At 33.3% G+C, this 24,892-nt stretch overlaps 2 protein-coding genes across 5 annotated transcripts; one reads left to right on the top strand and one right to left on the bottom strand.

Moving 5' to 3' along the window:
- Positions 1-132: 132 nt before the first annotated feature.
- Positions 133-21,736, top strand: LOC135171317 (nuclear factor 1 X-type). Of its 4 annotated transcripts, none has more exons than XM_064137787.1 (12): positions 133-749; positions 2,828-2,983; positions 6,150-6,341; positions 6,462-6,645; positions 7,550-7,603; positions 7,722-7,820; positions 8,487-8,627; positions 8,893-9,033; positions 14,366-14,559; positions 14,872-15,216; positions 15,306-15,540; positions 15,664-21,736. In XM_064137787.1, the coding sequence occupies exons 1-12, from the start codon at positions 669-671 to the stop codon at positions 15,876-15,878; spliced, it is 2,037 nt and encodes a 678-aa protein (XP_063993857.1). In that variant the 5' UTR covers positions 133-668; the 3' UTR covers positions 15,879-21,736. The 4 variants fall into 4 exon arrangements, with proteins under 4 accessions (XP_063993857.1, XP_063993859.1, XP_063993856.1 ...); XM_064137786.1 differs by having other exon boundaries at positions 136-749; positions 14,836-15,216; XM_064137788.1 differs by lacking the exon at positions 133-749 and adding an exon at positions 794-2,266 and having other exon boundaries at positions 14,836-15,216.
- Positions 20,953-24,412, bottom strand: LOC135171318 (ceramide kinase). Its single transcript, XM_064137790.1, has 8 exons — positions 24,165-24,412; positions 23,078-23,359; positions 22,692-22,885; positions 22,253-22,628; positions 22,023-22,175; positions 21,735-21,931; positions 21,374-21,537; positions 20,953-21,281 (listed from the first exon to the last, which is right to left on the bottom strand). Exons 1-8 carry the CDS (start codon positions 24,283-24,285, stop codon positions 21,200-21,202), a joined length of 1,569 nt encoding a protein of 522 aa, XP_063993860.1. The 5' UTR covers positions 24,286-24,412; the 3' UTR covers positions 20,953-21,199.
- Between the last annotated feature and the right edge of the window lie 480 nt (positions 24,413-24,892).

The raw sequence follows: 24,892 nt of genomic DNA on the forward strand, positions 1-24,892 counted from the left end.
CGACGACGTTGGGAGTCGGCGTAGTGTGGGATAGAGCTAACATTTACCAGTGTAGAAGTGAATAAACTACATGCTAGTGGGGGGTATCTGAAAGAGAGAAAAACAAGTGTCCCTAAACTCAGTGGGACGAAGAGAATGAATAGATAGAAAAAATATTGGGGAGTGGTGGGGCGGAAATAGCGACCGGTGAAGAGGCATACAGACGTTGGTGGATAATCAGAAATCCGCGAGACATCCTCGCAAGAAAGGGGAGAGAAAAGAATAATCAAGTTGTACAGATATCTATTTTCTCCCCTCTCCCGTCCCCGCGCTCTTCTATAACAGCGTAAAAAGGATGCGTGTTTTTGATCGAGGTGTTTCAACACCTAAACCTTGTGTCCAACGCTACAGCAGTAATAATTACCAAGGATTTATGATTGCTAAAGAGGTCAAATTCAAGGAAGTTAATTTTACGTTAAAGAGTGATAGTCATTTGGAATATTTTACAACTGGTGTGCATAAAAGAGGGGAAAGTTCTTTGAATGTTGGAAAAATCGAGTCATTTCGGAGAGGGTTTTAATATATAGAAAAAAAAAAACAAGTTTTTGGTGATAAGAAAGAAAAGAAGTGGTTTGGAGTTCAGGCGCATTTGCGCGCCCCGGCTTCAGCCTGGACAGTTTTCACTACTCATGTTTATCCCAGATACCCTGAGGAGCTGTATGGTGGAACCAGATGTCTCTACTTATCTACAGACTCCTTCTGTAGGACAGGTAACTTTGCCATCGTCTAATTATTCTTCTCTATAGTGCTAATGGAAAAGAACTACTTCCCAGTGAATAAAGCTTGTTATTAGCCTCATTGCATTTTACGAGTATAATGGTGCTACACTGATAGTTTCATTCCAAACAAATATATGTTTGTTTATTTATTTATTTTACTATATGCCAGCCTGTGGAGAAATGCAAATGCCACATTGTGCATCCTCCCCTATCTCATTTGGCGGATAAAGCGTAGTGTTATCACGTATATGTGCGCGTTCTATGTCCCGCCAGACGAAGAGGAGTTTGGCTATCGATCGCTTTTGCCAGTAGCCGCGTGGTCGTCGTTATATTTCTCCTATCTTGGTTTTTCTAGAAAGACTGCATTAGACTTTCCGATGCAATGTTTTTATTCGTTGAACATTCCAAGTAAATAATAAGTATTTAATAAATCATGTCGTCAGTATATATTATAAATAAGGAGGCGACAAGGGTAAATGATTATGTTAATGCCCTAACATAATAGAAAAAATAATAGAGGGTAGGGAAGCGGTATGGATAGATGAATGCTCTTGGTTCGAGGGCAAATCTCGTAAGCTAGGACATGGACTATTAATAAACAGTGTTTGGGGGTGCCGTACCTGGGTGCTTCTATGTGGCCGCGGCGTGCGCCTTCTCTTTCTGGTGCTTACTGTGATTGTGTACGTTTATATATACTCTGTCTCACTTGACTGTAGTCTCAATTGGTGAGAAGAGTGCGGCCATCCACCGGCGTCTCAGTGTCGCCGCGACGACCGACGTCGTCGTCTACTACGTCGTTAGGTTTTCCCTCTTGCATTATTATCTTTTTCAATAGTAAATGGGAACTTCCCAAATAATAGTTCATTATCCTTCCCCATGGTTTCAGAATCGCTCGTTCAATTATTTCTTCAATGAAAAAAAAAAAAAAAAAGAAAATCCAATTGTAATATTTCATTAAAGAACATTTTTAGGACGATCTCTAAACATTTTTAGTGTTCTTCCCTCTCTAGGTTCGGACTTAAAATCTCGAAGTTTAATGTTTCTTCTCACTTGTTTCTCACCGTAATAAAGTTCCTTAGTGAGGCGATGACATGAAATTAAATATTTCTAATCTTTCGATGCGCAAAACATCAATTTAAATATATGAGAATAAAAAATACTCCCTTCAAGTTATAGTTATAATATTTCCCTATTGAGAGTCTACTGCAGTGATCGATCATTAAAATATATGAGAGAGAGAGAGAGTGAAGAATCGTGATTTTCTGTGATTGCTGAGATCTTTTGATGCAATAAGTTACGGGTAGAGGAGCTGAGTAAGGAAGGATTAATAAGCGAGAATAAAAGAGCAGATGAGGCCACGATCAACCTGTGTCCAGGAGGTGGAGGAGTACCGGTGTGACCTGCGCTACGGTTATTTCGGGAATACATGTTTCTGACAACCAGACGAAGATAGAAACGGACGTACGCTTGTGTGCCACAGCGGCCCCAGTCCTTGCGAGTACTCGATGGTTCGTTTTTATATATTTCGTTTTTCTTTTCTCTCGTCCATATTGAGTGATTGTTAAATAATTCAATATGATTCCTGTCTCTCTCCTGACAATTGTGAGAAAAACAAATTATAGAAAACATCGCGGTGTGTTATATTAAACTAGTCTTATTATATTTGAATGTAGTGATTCATGATAGTACAATGTTCAATTTTGAATGGCTAAGAGTACCAGAAAAAGATACACAGTATGCATAAGAAATATATATATATCATATGCATATCAATGGTAAAAAACGAGTCAGATTGAGAAAAATACGATAAGTGTACACTTTTGAGATCGATAATTAATATTACACCTGACCACCTAAGACCACAACTACTAACGGCTGATACTTCTGTAACGCGTGCAAACCCAACTCTCGTGTAGGAGCATTTCGATGTTCAATAATACTCGTTCTTTTGCACAAAACGATTAATTATTATTGTTAATAATCATGCAGTTAACTTTACTAAAGAGGTACATAGACTAACGATCAGCAAATTACGGAAGAAAAATGCGTTCTTTCATTTTCTGTTGCAGGATGAGTTCCATCCATTCATTGAGGCCCTTCTTCCATTCGTGAAATCATTTTCATACACGTGGTTCAACTTACAAGCAGCCAAAAGACGTTACTACAAGAAGCATGAGAAGCGGATGAGCTTAGAAGAAGAACGTCAATGTAAGGAGGAACTGCAGGTAAATCAATGCTTTGCTTATTCATTGTTTTAATCATATAAAATCGGATAGGGCAACATTGAGAGATTATCAAGTCATTTACTATTATCTTATCAATTGGAATTCTGTAAATATGAAGCAAGTGACAAAAAATGAAATGAAAAAAAAAAACAATAATAATAAAATAACAAGTTTCGAAACTATTTCTGGCACTAAACGACCTCGTGACGTTCTATCGCTTGGCCAGTAGCTCTCATCCCAACGCATTTGTTCCATCTTTTTCTTTCTTTTATATTCTTCATCTCCTTAATCCCCATTGTATCTATCGAAATAGAAAATAGGACGACAAGCCAATATACATGTGTGAAACACTGAATACTCCATCTTGTTTTTTTTTTGTCGCTAACACACTCAAAAGCTCATGGAATTCATGTAATTTTGCTTGGCAAACAATGACTCAGCTTTAGTTTATAGTTTTTTGAAAAAGTACTAATTCACTGAACAACTAAGAACATACTAATAGTTAAGGGTTCAAAACCTAGGTACTTTTCAATGAATGTACCACTTGACACACCTAAAGAGAGATAATTTTCTAATATGAGTTATGAAATACTATAATGGGCATTCACTCAGTCGATTCTAACGGTAATATTGTAATACTTTTGTCAAAAAGAATTGAAAATTCTTTCCCTGTTTGGGGTAGAAGAAAGCATAATAAGTGCATCGAACGAAAGACGTTTTTTCATGCTCTACATACCACTCGGGGGAGGGGGTTATTGTTGTGACGGGTATAGAAATTGCAATTGACGAATTGCTAGTCTCTTCTAGTAGGTTTGAGATATAACATGGCGTAATAATGTCTAATTCAGTTCAATTGAATCAAAATTTTCCTTTGTAAATTCCGGAAAAAAAAACTCCACATCATTATGGAAAAATTTTTCGCTGACGTCTCTATTTAATAAATACACAAATTTAAGAGAGCGAAAGAAAGAAAATAAAGGGGAAATACATAGAAAAATGGACAGACGGATAGATAGACAAGCAGGCAGACACACACACACATACACACACACAAGTGCAACTACACGCGTATAGTGTACAGGCCGTCGCGACGGAGGCTGCGGCTACGCGGCGCCTACCAACCGACATCTATAATCTCTATGCGGATATCGATTTTCCACCCTGTATTTCCTAAATTTATGCAAACTAGCAACCCTACCCACTACCCATCCTTTAACGGTTCTATCTATCGTTCATCTTTGTTCATTTGTTTTTGTTTCGGCTGTCTTTTGGATTTTATCGTCGTGTCCAAAGGTGATCGAAAAGTGAGGTCTACAAAATATACTTGGGAGAGTTTGAGGGATGACCATGTGATAACTATTAGAGGGTTGGAGTAGGGGTAGAGAGTGAACATGTGGGCCTGAGGATCAGGAAGGGTCTTGAGTGGGACTGAGTGGGATAAATTATTAATTTTTCAACATGAAAATAAGGAAAATTAATTTTCTGTAAAAGGCAAAAAATATATAAGCCAGAATAGAAAGAGTATTCAAAGGGACAATTTACTTGAAAAAATCTGTCTGGAACTGCAATTTTCTGCAGTTTTTCACAAACAATTGCCATTCTCGATTGCGCATTTAGGGGTCTTAGATATACCCAAAAATGTACATGAAAAGGTTGGGATGAAAAAAAGCCAGAGCAGTGGATGAAAAAAAAAATTTAGTAGCAAAAAGAGGAATATGGTGGAAAATGCATGGCCAGTCGAAGGGTCGATCGTACCCATCTACTATGGGGAGGAGGCAGAAGACGACGTTGAGAAAGGATGAGCATGAGAATGAGAAAAAATTGGAGATGGGGGTAAAGCTGGAATACGTTCTCCCCCTCTCTCTCTCTCTTTGGTATTTACAGCACTCCGTGTAGACCTCGAAATTGCCTATAAAGAAATCGCAAAGTCGCTTTTGTTCACGTCATAATGTAGTAATGTAAAGAGGAGAGATAGAAAAAAGAGCAATAGAGAGACAGGGAGACTAGACCCTTGGGACTCCTGCCAAATTAATAAATACATTTTCCCTAGTCCTCAGTTCATTCCTCGTCTCACCATGCTCCTTTGAGAATCATTATCCTTATCTTTGACATAAATGCGTTAATATGATCCCTTTGGAAAAAAAAGTGTTAGATATCACCACAATTGGTAGATTAATTTGTCAAGGCAATTGTTAATCAATCATTCAATTGAAGTTTTTCTTGTTTTATGGGATAGATCATCAAATTTACTGAAATTAATGAGAGTACGATCAATTAAAATTCATGTAATCATTTTTAAATTTGTCGTATATGAAAAAAAAAAGTGAAAGAATGAAAAAATTGCACAGAGAAATGAGACCTGCGCCGAAAAAAGTGAATCGATAAACGCCCCACCACATGTTATATCTACATGATGTAACTATGTAGAACAAACTCTCGTGGAATGTACACATAGATTTCAGAGGAAAAGCATAAGGATCCTTCTTTCGTCCGTTGTGCTAGCATCTACATTACAAGTCTGGATGCAGTTACAGGGTGGCCTACAATGAAGCGTTTTCACGTTTTTGCGGTCAATTTTTTATTACAATGGGATTACTTGTAACATTTTTTAGTTGTAAAGAAATCAATGCTTTAATAAAAAGTTCAAGCTGAATTTCTAAATAATTATTCTGGCATTTTCCACAATATGTGTTGTACATGCAGAAACAGTAAGGAATGCGTTAAGACTTTACAACATATAGTGACTTATTTACATTGAGAAAGGACAACCTGCGTTGAATTCATAATTATGCGCTATTCCTTCCATTTGTTCTTTCTTTCTCCCTTTCTTCGTGCGTTATATGTCAGATCTTGCCTGTTTTCTTTTACTTTTTCGCTTTTTTCTTTTTCCTTCATTTTACCCTGGCGCTCCCATGAACGGGAAATGTAATCGTGGTAACTCAACGAATCGTCACGAGAACAACATGTAAAATTCCACATACCAACGATCAATTCGATATGTAGGATGGTCTTCAATTATTTTCTATTCCGTATGTGACTTACACGAGGTGAAATGAAAAAAGATGAACATTTTGTGCGGTGCATTGCGCATGTAATATCAAAGAGAATCCTACACTTGTTTATCTGTAGTAAAATGAATTGACATTTTTTTCGGTCAATTTTTCAGAATGAAAAATTAGAAGTGAAGCAGAAATGGGCCTCACGGCTTTTGGGGAAATTAAGGAAAGATATAACACAAGAATACAGAGAGGACTTTGTCCTGAGTATAACTGGAAAAAGGCCGGCAATGTGTGTCTTGAGCAATCCTGATCAAAAGGGAAAAATGAGACGAATCGACTGTTTGAGACAAGCAGATAAGGTAAATGGATAATGCCATTCAATAATATTATCTTTTTAAATATCCTAGACTCGTGATAATTCACTATTATCTACAGTCTTGTTTTTATTGTTGATTTGTCGGTCTTACATTCAATAACAGGTTTGGAGGTTGGACCTTGTTATGGTGATCCTGTTCAAGGCAATACCTCTTGAATCAACAGATGGTGAACGTTTAGAAAAAACCGCCGAGTGCGCCCAACCAGGCTTATGTGTGAATCCCTATCACATCAATGTCTCCGTCCGAGAACTCGATCTATACCTTGCCAATTTTATCACGAGCCACGGTAAGTCCTTCTCAATAATAATTGGGTTGTAGGAGCAAATTATTAGAATGATTTTGAAGAAAGAAAACAAAAAAAAGAATAGTTTAAACTCGACAAATTTCTAATTTGCAATGCGTATACTGGACTGAAATCAACGCCATTCTCTTGAGATGCATCAAATACGGGAGCCTGACTCTATAAATAAATATGCCCCTCTTCGTCACTGTGTCCCTCGGTTATGTTGATTTACATTCGTGATCAACTTTATAATATCTCTGTATATATTTGTTTAAAATGATTATTATAATTTTAATGAAAAAAAAATTCAAACTTGACGCGTTGTACCAACACGTAATTTCTCCACATTTAATTTTTCTTATAAATACCAGATAAATAATCTCATTAATCTCCTTCGTTTCCGGTATGAAAGAAATAAATATTCATTGTACCAATATTGATTATTAGCCTGGAAAATAAATGCTTTCTTGCAGATGTTTCAGTAAATATCAGCTGGTCTAGGGAAATGATTATTTTTTACTTTTCTTTCATTATAAAAAAATATTATTTTGTCATTATATAGACGCCTTACTGGAAATTCATATCGTGGTGTTTTTAATCATTTAATTCCACTTGAAACACCTTAGAAGGTTACGGATGTATGTATCTCACACTGATGCCACCTTGGTATTTTGGTGATATATTGCGCAATGATAGTTTGCGTAAGATGGGAACATTAATGCTATCACAGCCTTCACAAATATTGCCAAAATGTTAAATTGTTTATTGAGAAAAAAACTATTCAGGCAAATAAAAAGGAGATATCGATGAGAATAAACAAATTAGAATGTTATTAGTGATGATTTTTCAATAAAAATATTTGATCCAGCGTTTTATGGCCAGCATTTGTTCACTCTTTAAATTTCAGAAGTACTAAACGGCATTTGCAACCCCAGTAAAGAGGAGGAACGGCGACGAAAAGGTATAGTCTTATGTAGAAAACCAATTTAGTTATTTGATAAATTTCTATTAACACAGTACAAAGTAAATAAAAGCCATAAGTGCATTTAATATATAGCGTTCGTTGGGTTTGTTGCCAGGTGCAGGGTATCACGAACTGTATAATGGTGTCGTATGCAACGATACGATCCTAGCTACTGGTGTCTTCAGCTCAAAGGAGCTTTGGATGCTTTCAAAAGGTACGGCGAATATTTTCCTAGGTTAAAATCATCAATAAATGATGTAGTGAAAAGCAAAAGAAAGTAATACAAAAATGACAATACCAAGAAACAAATGAATATATAATAGGACAAACTTTGAGCATTATGGATGCTTTCGAAAGGTAAATCGTAAGGCAAATATACTCTTTGAAAGCATCCAAGATCATTTGAAAAGAAATAATCCAAAGCAAACGGGAAATCAACAGTAACTAAAACAATTATATGAAAATCGTTTCATATAATTTCATTTCTTCGCTAATTAGTTATGAGTGACTCTATTTAGAATTTCATAAAATATCATGAAAATAAGATAGTTTAGTTCCAGTAGTATATACTTTTATACTGTTGATTTTTTTCACTTGCTGACTAAAAACATGAAAGATTGATCCATTCAACTACAGAGTAAAGTAGTTTATAACAGTTTGTTATTAATAGTAACGAACAATGCTGCGATAGGAGAGGAGCTTGTTATCTAGTAATGATTGACATTCCTTTGTTGCCTTGAAAATTTCATGTTACGTGCAATAACAGGGAAAAAAGGAAAACATTGCATCCACTCGGAGGCAAAAAAAAAAAAAAGAAAAAGAAAACAGATTAAAGGTTGAGAATAAAATAATGCGTCGCAATGCTTGCGTCTGGTTTCAGCGTCCATACTGCATGACCTCAGCGACATGCAGCCTCAAATAAACGCGATCAAAATAGAGCACCCGCCGTACTACTGCAGCAGCTACACACCTCCGTCCGTGGCGTCCGCAGCAGATCATGCTCAGCCCGCGGCCAGCTTTAGTAAGTTTCATAATTGATGATGAAAAATATAAAAACTCTTTGCAAACTATACAATATGGCAGATTGATTAATGGCAATTATTGTGAAATATTTCGGTAATTGTTTTGTTTTTTTTTCTTTCAGTTTTAGCCCTTTATGCAATAATAATTTCAAGCAATATATACATGAAATTAAAATTTTGTACTCATCATTGTACAATTGGAGCACAGAATGAGACAAAAATGAACTTTTCAGGTATTTTTAAACATCATTTTCCATATTGTAGGTCCACCGCCGGTTCATCAATTAATACGAAATGACAAGACTGAAAAACCCCCAGTTTCCGTATCGAGCGCACCAAATTTTTCTCCGGTCCTAAGGCCTGAAGAGGGTCACCGTGGAATGGATTCACCCCACTCGCAGGCCGGTACGTAATATCAATTTTCACTTTGAATTAATTAATGAATTTTTCTTAAAGCAGTTGGTGTACGAAATGTTTCAATAACTAAAATGTCTCAAGAGCAATAGAGACAAATAAACAACGAAACGAAGTGGTTATTTTTCTTGTCTATTGGGAAAATATTGGAGAAATCATGTCGATTTTGATCATTCACCAAAAATTGAAAAGGAATTGCGCTTGAAAAGGAAAAACAAGTTATTGAAAAATACACTGAGCAATTTGGGTTTGAAAAAAAGCCAATTAACAATGTGCTTCTTAACTTATTTTTTGCCTTCCGCCTCAATATGTAAAGATATGTTCAAATAACTGTGGAAAGTAATACAACTAACTACAACAAAATGTCATTTATTTTTTAATAAAACATTAATTTTCAAAATGAACGAAAAATGTATTGATCGAAAAATCATGGCGATCGACAATGAACAAGTATTTTTCGACCAACGAAATGTCCAGTGTGCGATAAACCCATTCTGAGCTGACTTAGGCATCGTAAGTGAAATCCTCGAATATTCATACGTTGAGAGTAATTCCAGCATTTGTGGATATTCAAATAGAGATTTATTGTGCCGTAAAGAAACTTTTTCTCATATTGAAAAAAATATCGTCAGGCAGTTATTTATCACCGATTCTAAGAATGATGATGGAGAAATCAATTGGGAACTAATGGTGGATTTACGCGTCATCTGTTTCAGTCTGAGCCCGAGCAAATTTGAGAGACGCTCGCTAAGTCTACCAAAAGGTACATTTGTGATATGGTTAATATGATGTTATCTATCTACCTCTATGCGACATGTCTACGTACATGTACACTTATTTTTCGTAGACGTATGTGCGCACGGCTGTATATAAATTATAAGTATAAATAATATAATATATACTACTTGGTGAAAACAGTGGAGGAAAAAGTAATGGTAAAAAACCCTTGTCTACTTGATTTTTTAAACTCATAAACCAATCCGTAATCTATGTTGGTTATAGTAGTTTATATTTTTTCTACAGTGATAAAAATGGTGGGCATTTTCATTAGTTATTCTGTTGTATGAGATTTTATTTTACATACAGGGAATTTTAATTTTTCTTTTTACATAACAATGCTTTTTATTGAATTCTCAGTTACTCCACGACAACTTGCTCTCTCATAAATACTTTTTCCTTAACTTTTCTCCGAAAGTATACAGGTATAATGGGTATGGGTATGTTGGAAGCGTGCGTTTTGCCATTATTCACGAGTAAATGTATTGTAATATATTATTTATAACTCCTTGTCATTTTTCCAATTGCAACTATCAATTTTCTTTTAATTGTCATCGTTATTATTATTATTACTATTATTATTATTATTATTATTATTATTATTATTATTATTATTATTACTATTACTTTTTATTTATGTTTACTTGAGTGTTTTGTGATGCACTGAATATTATCCAAAAGTGCTTGGTGTTAAGATGAAGGAAGAAATAAGGATTCTCTAAGGCAATTTATTGATTCATTTATTCATACAATTCCTCATTAACACATTCTCATTGCTTACAACTCTGAAAAGTATATATATTTTTATTTTTATAGAGAACCAATGGCAGTGTCAAATCTTTCGAATGCATATTTTATCTTTCAATTTCACCAATATGTTCAATACGAGATGTTGAGATAAAGATGAATCAATCAGTTTACGACCAGTATAATTACTAAATACGGTATACCAGAAATATTGATCTATCGGAATAAGAGATATTCTTCCTATATATGCTTTTCCATTTTTTTTTGGAGATATCTATTTGAAAATTTGAGAAATTAGCATTAGTACTACTATTGACAGCCAAAGTTTCTTATTTTCTTTACAGCTTGTGCGATAAAATGTAATTTATTCGTAAGGGCAACATCGCTTTTGAGGATCGATGGTTATCGCGTGACATATTCAATTTATTACGATATCTAATAAAACATATCGCCTTGAAAGTATGTAATATTTGATACAAATATTGACAGTTATTCAACAACAGTTGTAATTCACTTGCCTATTTCTTCATTAATTACGTGATCCTTGATAACGTTAATATTTTAATCCTACCCTCATAATGAATCAAACATGTTATCAACTTTCTTTTTCAATATGTACGCCGATAAATGTGCTAAACTAGCCGCCTGCCAAACTGTATGCACGTTGCAGTTGTTTGTTACAATTACATTGTCTACTATTGCGAAATCACAGATAATTTGCGCGTGAAATATCTACGCAATGCCCATTTGTTTTAATTCTGCAAATTCAATCATGCCAAAAAACAAAGAAAGCTGTTGAAGCATCGGAAGACGCCAATAAAAACCAATTAATTGCTTTCTCAAAAATATCGATGAATTTCAAAGTGGAATCATAGAATCGGTGAAAATAATAAGATGAAAAACATTAGTTGTCTCCGTTGATCATTTTCCAATAAGTTCCTACGACAACTTATTCCTAAATCCATCCCATCATTTATTTAAAGGGTAATTTATCAGACAAGAAACAATTGGAACTCTTAGAGAGTCCTGAAATATACGACTCATTGAAAAAAAATGAAATAATGAATGTGATATGATTGGTTTGTTAATGTTTGTACAAAAAAGTATTGTTTGCCTCTCCGATGGATTTGTTTTGGTTGAAACAGGAATAATGATGAAAAAATAAATAATATCATAAGTTATCGCTGGGAAGACAACGCAGATGGATCGGCGGGCGGGCAAACAAGACGATACTAACAAACATTTAAAGAATCGATTCACCAATATTAATCATCAAATAGCTCCTATCATCTTTATAATCGGTAAGCTAGCTGTCGCTGTCTATCTGTCTGATCTGTCTGTCTGTCTTGTGTCTCTCTGTTCTCTGTATTTTTTTTGTTTGATAGTAATGTTACTTAAATTTCTTGAAACCCGTACAATTCCTTGCTATTATACATACTTTGTTTTCATTTTCAATTTACAATCCTCATATCCTGTTTTCAGTTATTGGTATTCTTGAAATTAACAGCTTCGGCTCTGTATATCAAACTCTTTTTTAATTTTATTACTTTGGTTTATTTTCGTCTTCGTTTTTAGTAAATACTACAGTTTGAAACAATTTTACTAAAAAAAAGATAGAACAATTAGTAATTAAATTACTTTTGTAGGATAATAATAATAATTATTATAACTATTATTCATTTTTTGTTTTTTCACCATTAAAAAATATGTGAGAAAATGCAAGAGTCAAGGCTGTTACTCCCTTCTACGTACTACTACTATCACGAAACATTCTTATTATGATTATTAGATTTACGTATTATGTCTCACTCACTGTACACGGCCAATGCTCTGGGTATGTCGTATGCTGGATGTCATATCAATTGAAAATTCAAACATCAATATCCATAAGGGTAGGTAAGGCAAAGTAAAACATTTGTAATCGACTCCAAATCCCAATATCTGTGTTTAGAAACAAAGATAGCAAGAATTAAAGTGAATCATAAATGTTCTACTTTGCTCCTCTCTCCCATATGTATAAAAAAAGCACTGAAAAGAAAATACATATGTATGACATGAAATTCCAATTAAGGTATTTTGTTAATGCTCCATAATATTTCACTTAATTGACACTTTTATCCTTTCAATCACCTTTTCTTCTTCACCTATTTACCTTTTTGAAAACCAAAATCCTTAAGGATATTATGGCAGGGTATGTAAAACCAAGGAAATAAATTGAAGAATATCAACACATTGTTTAATAATTGAATTAAAAATATCAAAGATATTTCATGTAAGAACTTTTATCCCTTTGCCAATTTATTTCATTGTTATTCCATACAGGTAGTTTGTTACATATTTTCAACTACCTTTCTTAGCAAATGAAATAATGTGTTGAAGAATATTTATTCACTTGTTTGCGTTTTTTAAATACCTTCTGATTTAGCTATAATCACCTTAATTAATTGGAAAGAAAATTCACGTATAAATGTTCCATGTATTATTCTAAAGACATGCATTATATGTTAATTCAATATATGAGGGTTGCTGCCATGTTTGATGTTGTTTCCACTTGTTCATTAATTTGTGTCGTATATAATCCATATACGTGAAATATTTTATCAACAACATTATTTGATTTACATGACCAAATTCCCAATTCTTTTCTATGAGAAATTGCCCTCAGAATTTCAAACTATTATTCTTCATTCTTCATCACGTGCAAATTTCTCATACAATATGAAAAAAATAAAAAAATTTTAAAAATAGTGCAAACTTTTGACCGTTATTTCTCGTGTGGCAATTTTTCATGTACAAAATTGGTGCTGTCATTTACTTGTATATAATTATTTATTCATATTTACATTATATCGTTAATGTCAATGTTTTTAGTTATAATTAATGTGTTTTTTTTTGGTTGAGTTCTCTTTAAAAAATTTTCTTTTCCGTTTCATCCATTAATGTGATGTTATTCAATCATTATCTATCTTGCTATTCGATGTTTGTCGTTGCACATTGTGTACATATATCTAGAGAAAGACCTTTATTTTTATAATTGTTTTTCATTGATATTACAACATAGTATATTATTTTGTGATATTGATGAGTTAGTTTCGTTTTTATGGGTCTTTCTTTATTATATGATACATGTATATATCTATCGTCAGCACTGGTACGTACAGGTTTAGGATGACATCGTTTCTGATTTTTTGGATGCACAAAAGGTTTACCGCAACGCGTAAAACGTTTAAAATTTACAACATGCAGATTACTCAATGAAATCATTACAAGTCCAGTCTCTATCAATAGTATTCAATTATATTGGATAAGAATGAAAGAATCGAGAGAGTTGATGAAATAAAATGAATAATTTTCTTTCATTCAAGTCCAATTCGCTTCGAGTGGCTCACAGAATTATTTTTCGGAACTGCTAGCAGACATATACATGTACCTCAACCAACCAATCAATCAGTCAAGCAGCCTTCACGCTTTTCAAATGTATTATTATTACTTATTACTTGTTATTATTATTTGAATTATTATTATTATTATTATTATTATTATTATTATTATTATTATCATCATCATCATCATTATCATCATCATTATCACCGTTCATACAATAATCAGAAACAAGTGCAAAAGGTAAAACAAAAATGAAAATAAAACGGAAAGAGTACAACATTTTTTAATGATTCGAGCTCCTTATCAATTTTATTGTTTTTTTTTTTTTTCATCTGGTCGATTCCTTCTTAAAAAGGCGAAACCGAAATCTAGCTTCATATATAAAAAATTTCAATAAATGGTGAATTTGTTTCAGGATTACATTCGCCTCATGAGGGTCTTGCTAGTGGTTCTAGTCAAGGCGGGAGCATGACCAGCCTCGCCTATTATCAACCTGAGCACTCGGTCCCGAGCGGTGTCGTCAAGTATCCGGAGAATGGGCACGATACGTTATCAGATTTTGTCACATTTGTTTGTCAAGAGGCTGAAAATACTCAGCAATTACCCCAGGTAGTTTCTGTCTCCGTCCAGTAGAGCGTTAAAATGAGTTTAATTAAATTCCGTGTTCCACTCACTCTGGGACGCAATCAACAAAGTGATACTAGTATGGTCGAATATATAAAATAGTTTTAATAGAATTATTAATGCAAACTCGTTGAATATGTGGAAATAATGAAAATAAATGTAAAATACTTGGGTAAAGTAAACGCGCTGAAGGCATTGGGCTCAGAGCGAGAGGACCGGTAAAACAATGTCAGTTGAGTGATTGGTATGCCAATTTTACAGGCACAATTAACTGGCCCACGTCCTGGCGTACAAAAGTTCTCGCAGTATTACCCGAGCTCAATGTTACCACCACCGCCACCGGCACCAATGGCAAGGCCGGTTGCAATAATACGCTCAACTGGTGAATTAAGTGCGACTGGCTCAGGCTCACCCCCTAATTCATCGACGTCGCCAATAGATCCTGCTGATCTCAACAATACTAATCAAGATCAACAATTAGCTGCAGCAGCGGCTGCTGCTGCTGCTGTGGGTCTTGTTGGTTCCGGTTGTCAAAATAGTGTAGATACTACAGGAAGAAAGAGTCCTACGCGGATTCTCGTAACTGCGCCACATACGAGTCGAGAATATACATTTGCACATTTCCATTCACAACCTGGTCAGGTACAGAATCATCCTTTGATATTTAGTTCATTCAATTCAATCATATCAATTCGCCCCCAATTTATTACCATATTATTATTATCTTCCAGCAAATATTCACTTATCCAACAATAAGTTCTATGTCTGGTGTGATATCACCTACGAATCTGTCACTCTTTTCATCACCGGTCCCAGTAACACGACCTGTTGCCACTCAGAGATCAGTTGCAAGTATCCCACCACGTTGGAATACAGCACCATTTATCAATTTAGAAGATGACTACAATATGATTGCGCCGATTATTGCCGGCACACCTGGTGAAGCTTCCTCGTCAATAGACGATGGTTAGTACCTACCTAAAACTGTACCCAATTTTTTACGCTCAACTTTCACCTAATTTCTGCTGCAAGTTAATAAATTTTCATTATAATATATGATAGATGAATAGTTGTTGAATGAATTTGTAGACCGATACTTCCATGCAGTACATACAAGCAGTATGGACAAAAGTGGATCTGGGCCTTTAATTGTTAATGAAATTGTCGGTCAAGATCCTAATACTCATCATCATCAGGCTCAATCCCAGCAGCAGCAGCAACAACAACAACAACAACAACAACAACAACAAAATCAGCAGCATATTCTTCACGAGAAAAATGGCAGGCCAAAATCCCCACCGTGACGTTGCGCACTTCACCATGAGGCTATTTTATTAACGGAAGCATCCTTTGGGGCTGCTCTCTCCATGCGAGTTTCGTAATTAAATGAAGGCAATCTCATTAAATTCTATTCAATTCTTATTTATGTTGACAAAATCAATAATATCATTTAGCTGATCTTTATTTGTTGTTAATTCCAAAATTTCTTACCATCATTTAGTCAGCGGCAATTTTTCTAAATGAAATTTTTTACCAGCATATTATACTATTTAAGATTTGGTAATGGGCAGTGTTTACTTAATCATTTAGTGTTCTTCTTTCCTTTAAAATTCCAAAATGAGAAATTTCACAAATTGATATCATCACCTTCTACAACGATTTTATTGACCCCATAACATCTCTTAATAAAGTAACGAGCTCATAGATAATATTCTGAATCGTGACAGCAAAACGGCGATGTCATTGCTAAATGAAATGGAAAACATAATTATCCTACGCATTAGGAGTTTATTTTTTGAAGATATAGTTTGCTAAATGAATTGAGCTTAGAATAAAAAATTACTGACTATATTTTAGGCCTGTATTTGCTCAGACTAATTGTATATCAGTCATCACAGGCTATTAAGTAGGAGAAACGTTAATGAAGCAGGATAAATTAATATTTATACTTATTAATCCGGGCAAAGCAAAAAAAAAATGGCATAAGACGTTGAGTGAGTTTGAATTAGTAATTTTGTGAATAGATGTGAAATGGTATGACAAATTATGTGTGTATGCGTATGAACAAATTATCTATTGATATTATTAACAATGATGATGATGAGCACAAAAAAATAATTTGTTATGGGATTAAATCAAGAAAACCAGTGAAATTTAGGGCTAACGCCAAGCCATGGTTTACGCAACAGATGGAAACATAACTTTTTATTATCTATAAATCTATTAATCAGCATATAAAAAGAAGAGAAACCCATTTATTAAAATTTTTGTGTGCCTTTTTTTACTATGTTTTATTCTTATTTTCTATTCTTATCCAACCTGAGAATAAGAGAAGAGTATTTTAATTAAAAAATATTTCATAAATAAGAGTTTTGTATAGGGGAGGAAAAAAATTGGCCGAATTTCGTGACGAAAAATTTGGAAATTTAAACCTTTGGGGTGCATCTATTAATATTTTGTGTATATAGTTTAACAGAAATTTCTGGTGGTTCAATTTGCCAGAAGTATGGAGAGAGGTATATTATAGAAAAATCAATGATTTCATTTTAAAAATTGTTGAGTCAAACAAAAGAACAACAAATGCAATGAAAAAAAATTGACTATTTTTTTTTTTGGCGAATACACTTACATTTAATTTATTCATTTTTCCCTTTCTCCTGAGTCATTAACAGAGAAAATCTTGTTATTGGAGTTCTACGTCTTTTGGGTTCGGTATTTTTGAATGATAAAAAACTCCTTACAAATAGGATTCGGCTCAATAATTGTTTCCTTAATATATGCTTTCAATGGCAGTTAAAGCGATTAGAGTTTAATAACTATCGAATAAACTGACAAATTTGAAGAAAATATGAGAACATAATATTTTTTCCCCCCTGGGATTAAAATTAATAACAAGTTTAGGTAAATACTGGTGCAGTTTTGCAAATTACGGAGATTTTTTCATCCGAAAGGCGTATCAACGAGTGCATAAGAATCAAATAAAAATGAGTGAGTTATGAATTGTATATAAATTTACACTATATATTTTTTAGATTGATAAATGAATAAGAAATGTTTAATTTTTTACTATTTTCATTGGCAATTTGCTTTGGAGAAAAGTTGGACGAAATTTTTGGCTGTACTCTTTCATTTATTTTCAAGATATTCATCGGTAAACCAATTGTAGATTTGAACACTAGACAATTCAAAAACTGGATCTATGTTGGCTGGCGTAGCAGTGTCACTATTTGCACAAATTTTTCTAGATTTCGTAAGAGCTTTTATGATGGAGAGCAGTGTCAAAAAACATTCTAAAAATTAATGCTCAACTTTGAACAAGTGTTAGATCCGAGGGATATTCCAGTCGATTATTATAATTTTCTCCACCTGATCATTTTTAATGCTTTACGTGGTATCATTAAAGTATGACAGAATTGGTACTCATGTAAAAAAACGCACTCATAATGCTCATTCATCAGTTCCACAATCTTGGAAATCATCGGAACCGGTGTTGATTTTCGAAAAAAAAAACTTTATATAGCTAATGATCAAATTGCAATGATTTACGCCTCTAATGGTACTAATAACTCTATTATCATTATTTAATACTACGATTCTTGCTACAACTACTATTACTTCTAGAATTATTACCATTATTATTGCTAACATTAATATAATTACTACTACCATTACCACCACCTATTACCGCCGTTATTTTGAAGCGGAAGATTTTATTAATAATATCGTTAGCGTCTTGAAAAAGTTATGTTTTTTAATGATAAGAATTTCAAAATTTCATTATTATTGTCGATAAATAAATTAAGTAAACAAAGACTCGTTCGAGATATGGATAATAATCACGTACTGCATGCAGTGGCAGGAAGAAATAATGTGGTGCGAAGATGAATAAAAGGTTTTTTAACCAAGGCAAGATAGAAAAATGTAACTTGTACAAGGTTGACGCAATGAGAATAATTGAGAAATATGAAAGAAAAATATTTCTAGAGGAATTATACAGCAAGATACATAAGAGAAAGTAGTGATTGCCTAATTATTCGCAAATTTATGTTATGAAGATTGGTAGGCTTCATTAACAATGAGATTCAATGAATGAAACAATGACAAACAGTAGGTGATTTTGGGGGTATAATTGAGTAATTACATCAGCTCCTGAAAAATGAAGCAAGAAAAAAAAAGTGATTTAAAAAAAAATAATATCAGTACAGAAAACTCAATAAATAGGATTATAACTTGCGTGCAAATGCGAATATGTGTAAATTCATTCGACTCATTGAAGACAAAGAAAAGACGACTAGTACGCTTAAGTAGATTTAGATATTATGGTAAGACCTGAAATTAATAGCCACGTACAATATGTTATTTCCATAAAAAATAAGGAATAAAAAATTAAAAAATTCATTCATTTTGATTTGAAGAATGAATGAACTTAAAGTAAAATAAATACTCAAGTAAAATGCACTCGTCTTCGTTGCATCTACAGGGTGGCCCGGGACAGTACTGTTAATAAAAATTGATAGATTATAGAGAAACCAAGGAAGATTTTTCATTTGCAAACTATGAAAACTGCTAATTTTTCAAACGAGATAAAAAATGAAAGCTATTTCGCAAAAGGGAGACTGAAAATGTAAGTCCCTCGGGTTACCCGAAAGAGCTTCTCGTACATTGTCTCGAGCTGCCTTGAACCGAAAGTGCATTACTATAAGAAACTCAGAAATGGTGAAAAACTTTTTAGATCAAATGTAAAAGTTTCTACACCTCGCGGTATTGATTTGCGCGTGGAGTCGACTGAATAGATTAGAATAAATACAATGAGGAATGAATAGAAAAACTGTTTTGTGCACGGATCAAATACTAAATTTTATTGATCGGAATCGCATAACCCTTATACAGCTTAATAACAAATAATATTAATAATAATCATAATAATTAAACCAGATATTATGAAAATTGTGAATAATTGAAAAAGTGTCGGGGCAATTGGTACTAGGCATACTATAATATTAAAAGAAATAATTAATCAGCAGATATTTAAGCTTTCACAAGAGAAGATGTTGAAATGATGTAGCTTTATGAAATGAAAAAGAAATTTCAAGTAACATGGGAAAAGTAAATTTATTTCATTAGGCCCGATAAACTGTGATTCTAAAGGCTTTGCCTCGGGCCGCCAACTTCACACTTGTTACCACCTCTGAGCACTCGTATCGAAATACACTATGTTTACACTGATGACATAATATACAATACTATAACGGTGTCAAGTGTTAATTGTCTCTTCTAAATTCATCGTTTTCTTTTTTTTTTTTTATTATGCAAAAACAGGAGTAAAAAATTGCAATGTTCATTGTACACAGCTATATGATTTTTTTCCAATGAAAAATTGTTACTATTTCCATTTCCGCCGTAGTAAAAATGAATTCCAATAATACAAAAACAATGATAATAGTGCAATACTTATTGACTTATTGAAATATAAATGTACATTGAAATAATACGATTTATTAAGCAAATTTGTTATTACTGAGTAGTGCAACTTGTATAAAGTATCTGATGGTTATGCTAGAATGATCCGAAAAAAGTAGTTGATTTGTAGTGCACAGATAAAAACAACAGACAAAACAACCCGAGAGTAGCGTAGGAAAAAAGAAAACATTGAATTTTATGTGGCTGAAAAATTTATATGTTCTTGTGTTTAAAAAAATGTTATTTTCTCAATTATTTTTTACGATTATGAACACAGTTCATGTTATATATCAGGGATTAGACTAATTAGTATGGCGCCGAGTTGAAAGTGATGGAATAATAAAATTGGAATAATAATTTAGAAAAAAATAAAAGTAAATACATGAACAAAAATGATTAAAAAAAACATAAGGCAAGGTGGTGATAGTGGTGGCAAACTGAAAGCAAGAATTCATTGATACAAACAACTGGAACAGATTAAATTTAGAAAGAATAATGTGATAGTCGCATAAAGTTAGTTTTCTTTAAGCGTCGCAATAATAATAATAATTATCATAATAAGTATTCGGTGAACTGAATGCAAGGAAAAGTAAAAATGAATTCTAGAAAGTAGGAGAAGGGCGAAAAGAATGGCGGGGTATTGTTTATCACCTTGCCGCGTCAATTATACGTCGTGTCCATATTGACTCAATTATTGTGTATTATATGTATAATACACAACAATATTGACAATATTGATGATTAAAAACTCTTACTACACGAAATGAAATTTTTTTCATTGACTATTATGACTAAATATATTCGCACATCAGTACTGTGTGTATTACTCTGTAGAAATCATTTTCTCGTTATTTATTTTCCATGAGAGTTTTGTCATTTCAATCTCCCTATTTTCTTACGTTAAAAAAAAGGTGGTGATATTGCTTTATCAATTTATTACAATAAATAGCTGATACAATACGGAATCATAAAAATACTCATCTGTGCTAATGATAATACACCGTCTGTTTCTTCTAAAATCACTTATATCATTTAGACTTTAAGTACGAGAATAATATCCTAAAAAGTCGCCCTTTCATCATTATATGAAAAAAATAAAATAAAAATCAATCATAGCGGGCACAACTGTAAATTATACTCGGAATGCTTATGCTATTATTTTTAATTATGGAAAACAAAGCCACTTGGATTCTTTCACTGGTTCCTGCATACGTCTCGTAAATACTTTCAATAGTTGACAGTGCACCCTAAAGATGGAAAAAGATTGATAACTTTTGAAATATTCTATGAAATGAATTTATCAATGATCTATTGCATTGGTTTAGTGGATTTCTTATACCTGATTTTTACATCAACATATTCAAGAACTTCTCCATCACAATTCCAGACACTAACAGTTGATTTGTTATGGCTATTACTCATAGTATCAACTGACGACAATTGCGGAAAAGCGTGAAATGTAAATTCACGCGCTCGGTAGACTTCAACAAATGGAAGATCGTACTGAAATTTTTATTAATTTATGTAATTGTCAATAGGGAATTGAAACGGTCGTACAATATGCCTTGTTTATATTCATTATGGAAAATGAAAAATACACTCTTTGGAGTAAATATTCTATTTATAAAATTGAATGTGGAATCTCTACATTCACTCCACTGGTAATTAAAAAAAATAAATAAAACAGTCAAAATACCCACCACATTTTTCTTTTTGCTACTTAATCTCCATAACATTCTAATATTATTTATTAACGATGTATGCCGGACTAGAATTATGTCAAGGCAGCCATCGCCTATGTGACAGTGTGGACTGAATCCTTGTGGACATTTCGAACAGGCACAGGAAACATTAGCACCATTAACCATAAAAAATTTACCCCTGACTGTTAATTTTCCTTGTAACACATTTGAAAATTGTATATGGATCATTAGATAATCATTAATTGAAGTTATTTTTAATATATTATTCTTGGAAGAGAATCTTACTTGAAATTTCATGTTTTTTTTTCTCATCGCATGCATGACTTATGCAGCGACTACAGTTTTGCATACATCGAGTACTTGCAGCTGGATGACAAGGGTCAGAGAGTAGCACAATTTCTCCCTCGTAACCTTTGTTGTTAATAATTTTTTTAAAGCCTGAAAATGATATAATAGTTAAATATATTGAATAAAAGGCAATAGAGTAATTTTAATTGATTTAATATAAATTGTACCAGAATAATCATAACGTCGAGGACCCATCCATCGCAATTGTTCACTTTCCCTGGCAATATCACCGAGGTAACCATAACTTAAGACACTGGCATATAATCTATGTAAATTTTCATTTTCATGAACGGAACATAGATCTAATCCAACAGTATCGCCGAAAATAATATGTATAACAGAGGTTTGAACATCGGTTGTTCCATGAAGACTATAGGCAAGGGTGTCAGTACTACCACAAGGTATTATACCCACTGGAATTAGTGATTGGGGAAAAATGACATTGGAGTCATGTGAATTGATTTGAAGATCGTTTGCCGTTCTTAAAACAAGGCTATTGAACACTTCTGCAAAGGTACCATCACCACCAATAGAAATGATTGCCTGAAAATAATCAGAGAATCATTTAACTTTGATTTGTATTTGTTTTTGTAAGTTGAAAATTACCTGGAAGTCATCTAAATTGGAATTGAGTATAATGTCTTTTATATGACCCGCTCTTTCAGTCATGATAGCTTTTGTTTCTATTCCCACTATTCTCATGAGAGGTTGAACTTTTTTTTTCCATACTTTTTCACCTTGCTTCTTTCCTCCATATGGATTAATAAATACAAGAATCTTTCGCGGACGGGAAGAGATATCTACAAATTATAATTAATATTTACGCTATATTAACGTAAGTATGTAATGTAAAAATTGATACGGAAGACCCCACTTGGTATTATTTTCCTTGTTGCCCCATTGACATGTTCATTGTTTTTATTTAAATTGAATAATGGACATTGTACTAAATTATTAATCAACATTGGTCTATTGATTAATTTATAACATACTTAGGAGGTAATTCCTGATTGTTATCACCCATGAGGCAATTTGTCTTGAATCAGAATGGTACATAACAACGGTATGATGACTCCACCGGTTATTGGGCCTTCGAGCTGCATAATGTAATATGAAACTAGTTGGAGATGATGGAAGAGCAGGAGCACCACCACCAGCAGCAGCAGCAGCAGCAGCAGCAGCAGCAGAATTTTGTCCTCCTATCCAACTTTCATGAATATAATTGTCGCCATAATTGACTGCTAATGCATCAGTCAAAGGCAAAGTCCATCTAGCTAAGAAAGTTAAAGTCATATTTAATATTAATTCATTCTGTATTCATTTACTGTGCTTTACCAATATACTGGAGATATAATAGAAGAATAATTTTCTAGTAAAATGAACATTCCCGTGAAATAATGTAATTTACAATGTCAAGAAATACATGTTAATATAATATGTATGAGATTAAAAGCATTAGTGGAGAAAATGTAAATTTTCTTCATATTGTATTTATTAATTTGACACAATTTACCCAATTTTTTCCTAATTCTGTGCAGTCATCGAAAACAAGAAGGAAAGCAGTCCAACAAGGAATGACTATAAGAAAAATATGAGCTGAAAGAAGCATATGAAAATTCCATAATAGAAATTAAGCATATAAGGAAATGATAAAGCACTATCCCCATGATTACTTGAGGATTAATAAAAAAAAAAGCCAGTGACGTTTAATAAATATGTCAAGGTAAACTGGGTAGTGCTGATGATTGAAAGGAATATTTTTCGACATGTCATTCGATAAGTCATGATTTTAAAGAGTAGTTGAATTATACTTTTTCAATTATATTTATTGACCGTATGACAAATACTTATCAAACTATGAATAAGTTTATTATAATTGCGAAAAGCTTTTAAAGTATCATATATTGTACCAGCAACAATGCAGAGGCATAAAAAAATATATTCATTTGAATGAAATATGAATTACTGAATAAATGAAGAATAAAAAAAAATCTATGACAAGATTATGAAATACTACGGGAAATGATGTTTATTAATAAGTGTTGGCTTTTCCTTGGTTGATATCGTTGAATTACTCACTGTAAGGTGGTTTTTCTGTCTCCCAGATGATAGTACCACGATGAAAATACACCTTACACCTTTTTTTCTTAATGACAAAGGTATTTAACAATACAGAAGCAGGGAAGTGCCCAGCCTCCATTGTTTTTGAATTTACTTGTTGTTATTTAAATTATAACGATTTAATAACGTTACTGTGGCAGGAAATTTCAACATTGAATGTCAAAGCTTCCATTTTCACTTGAGGATATATGGTAGACGATGACAGCGCCAATTTTAAGATAGTGACTACGCCTAATAACCTAACAATTTGAGGTTAATCGAGCGCAGTAATTAATATTATTCAATGTTGTCCCAATAAGCAAAAAAAAATTAATTATTGGGCTTCTCTATATCAAGAATGAATATTTCTAATATTTAATTTTCCCCATTTTCTTTATTGAATTTATTGATTGGCTTTATTGAATCCAATATTACAGTAAGGGAATTTGAAATGATCCGCCAAGGAAAAAGTCCCTAGCCGTGCGAAGGGTGGGGAAAGCGCTAGTGAGTTTCATGCGCAGCTCCCTTGCGCAGCTACTGTTGCTAGGCAGGCGCGCGCCGACAGGCCTGACTGGGCTACGTGGCGTCAGTATGCTGGGAGATGGCGGCTGTACTGTATGTCTGTGCTGGTGTTTTGCGTATTTTGCCTAATTTATTTAATAAAATGTGGAGTTTAGATTATTAAAGTCTTTAATTAAATGTAAATA

Source organism: Diachasmimorpha longicaudata, chromosome 19, assembly GCF_034640455.1.
Source record: "Diachasmimorpha longicaudata isolate KC_UGA_2023 chromosome 19, iyDiaLong2, whole genome shotgun sequence".
Taxonomy (NCBI): domain Eukaryota; kingdom Metazoa; phylum Arthropoda; class Insecta; order Hymenoptera; family Braconidae; genus Diachasmimorpha; species Diachasmimorpha longicaudata.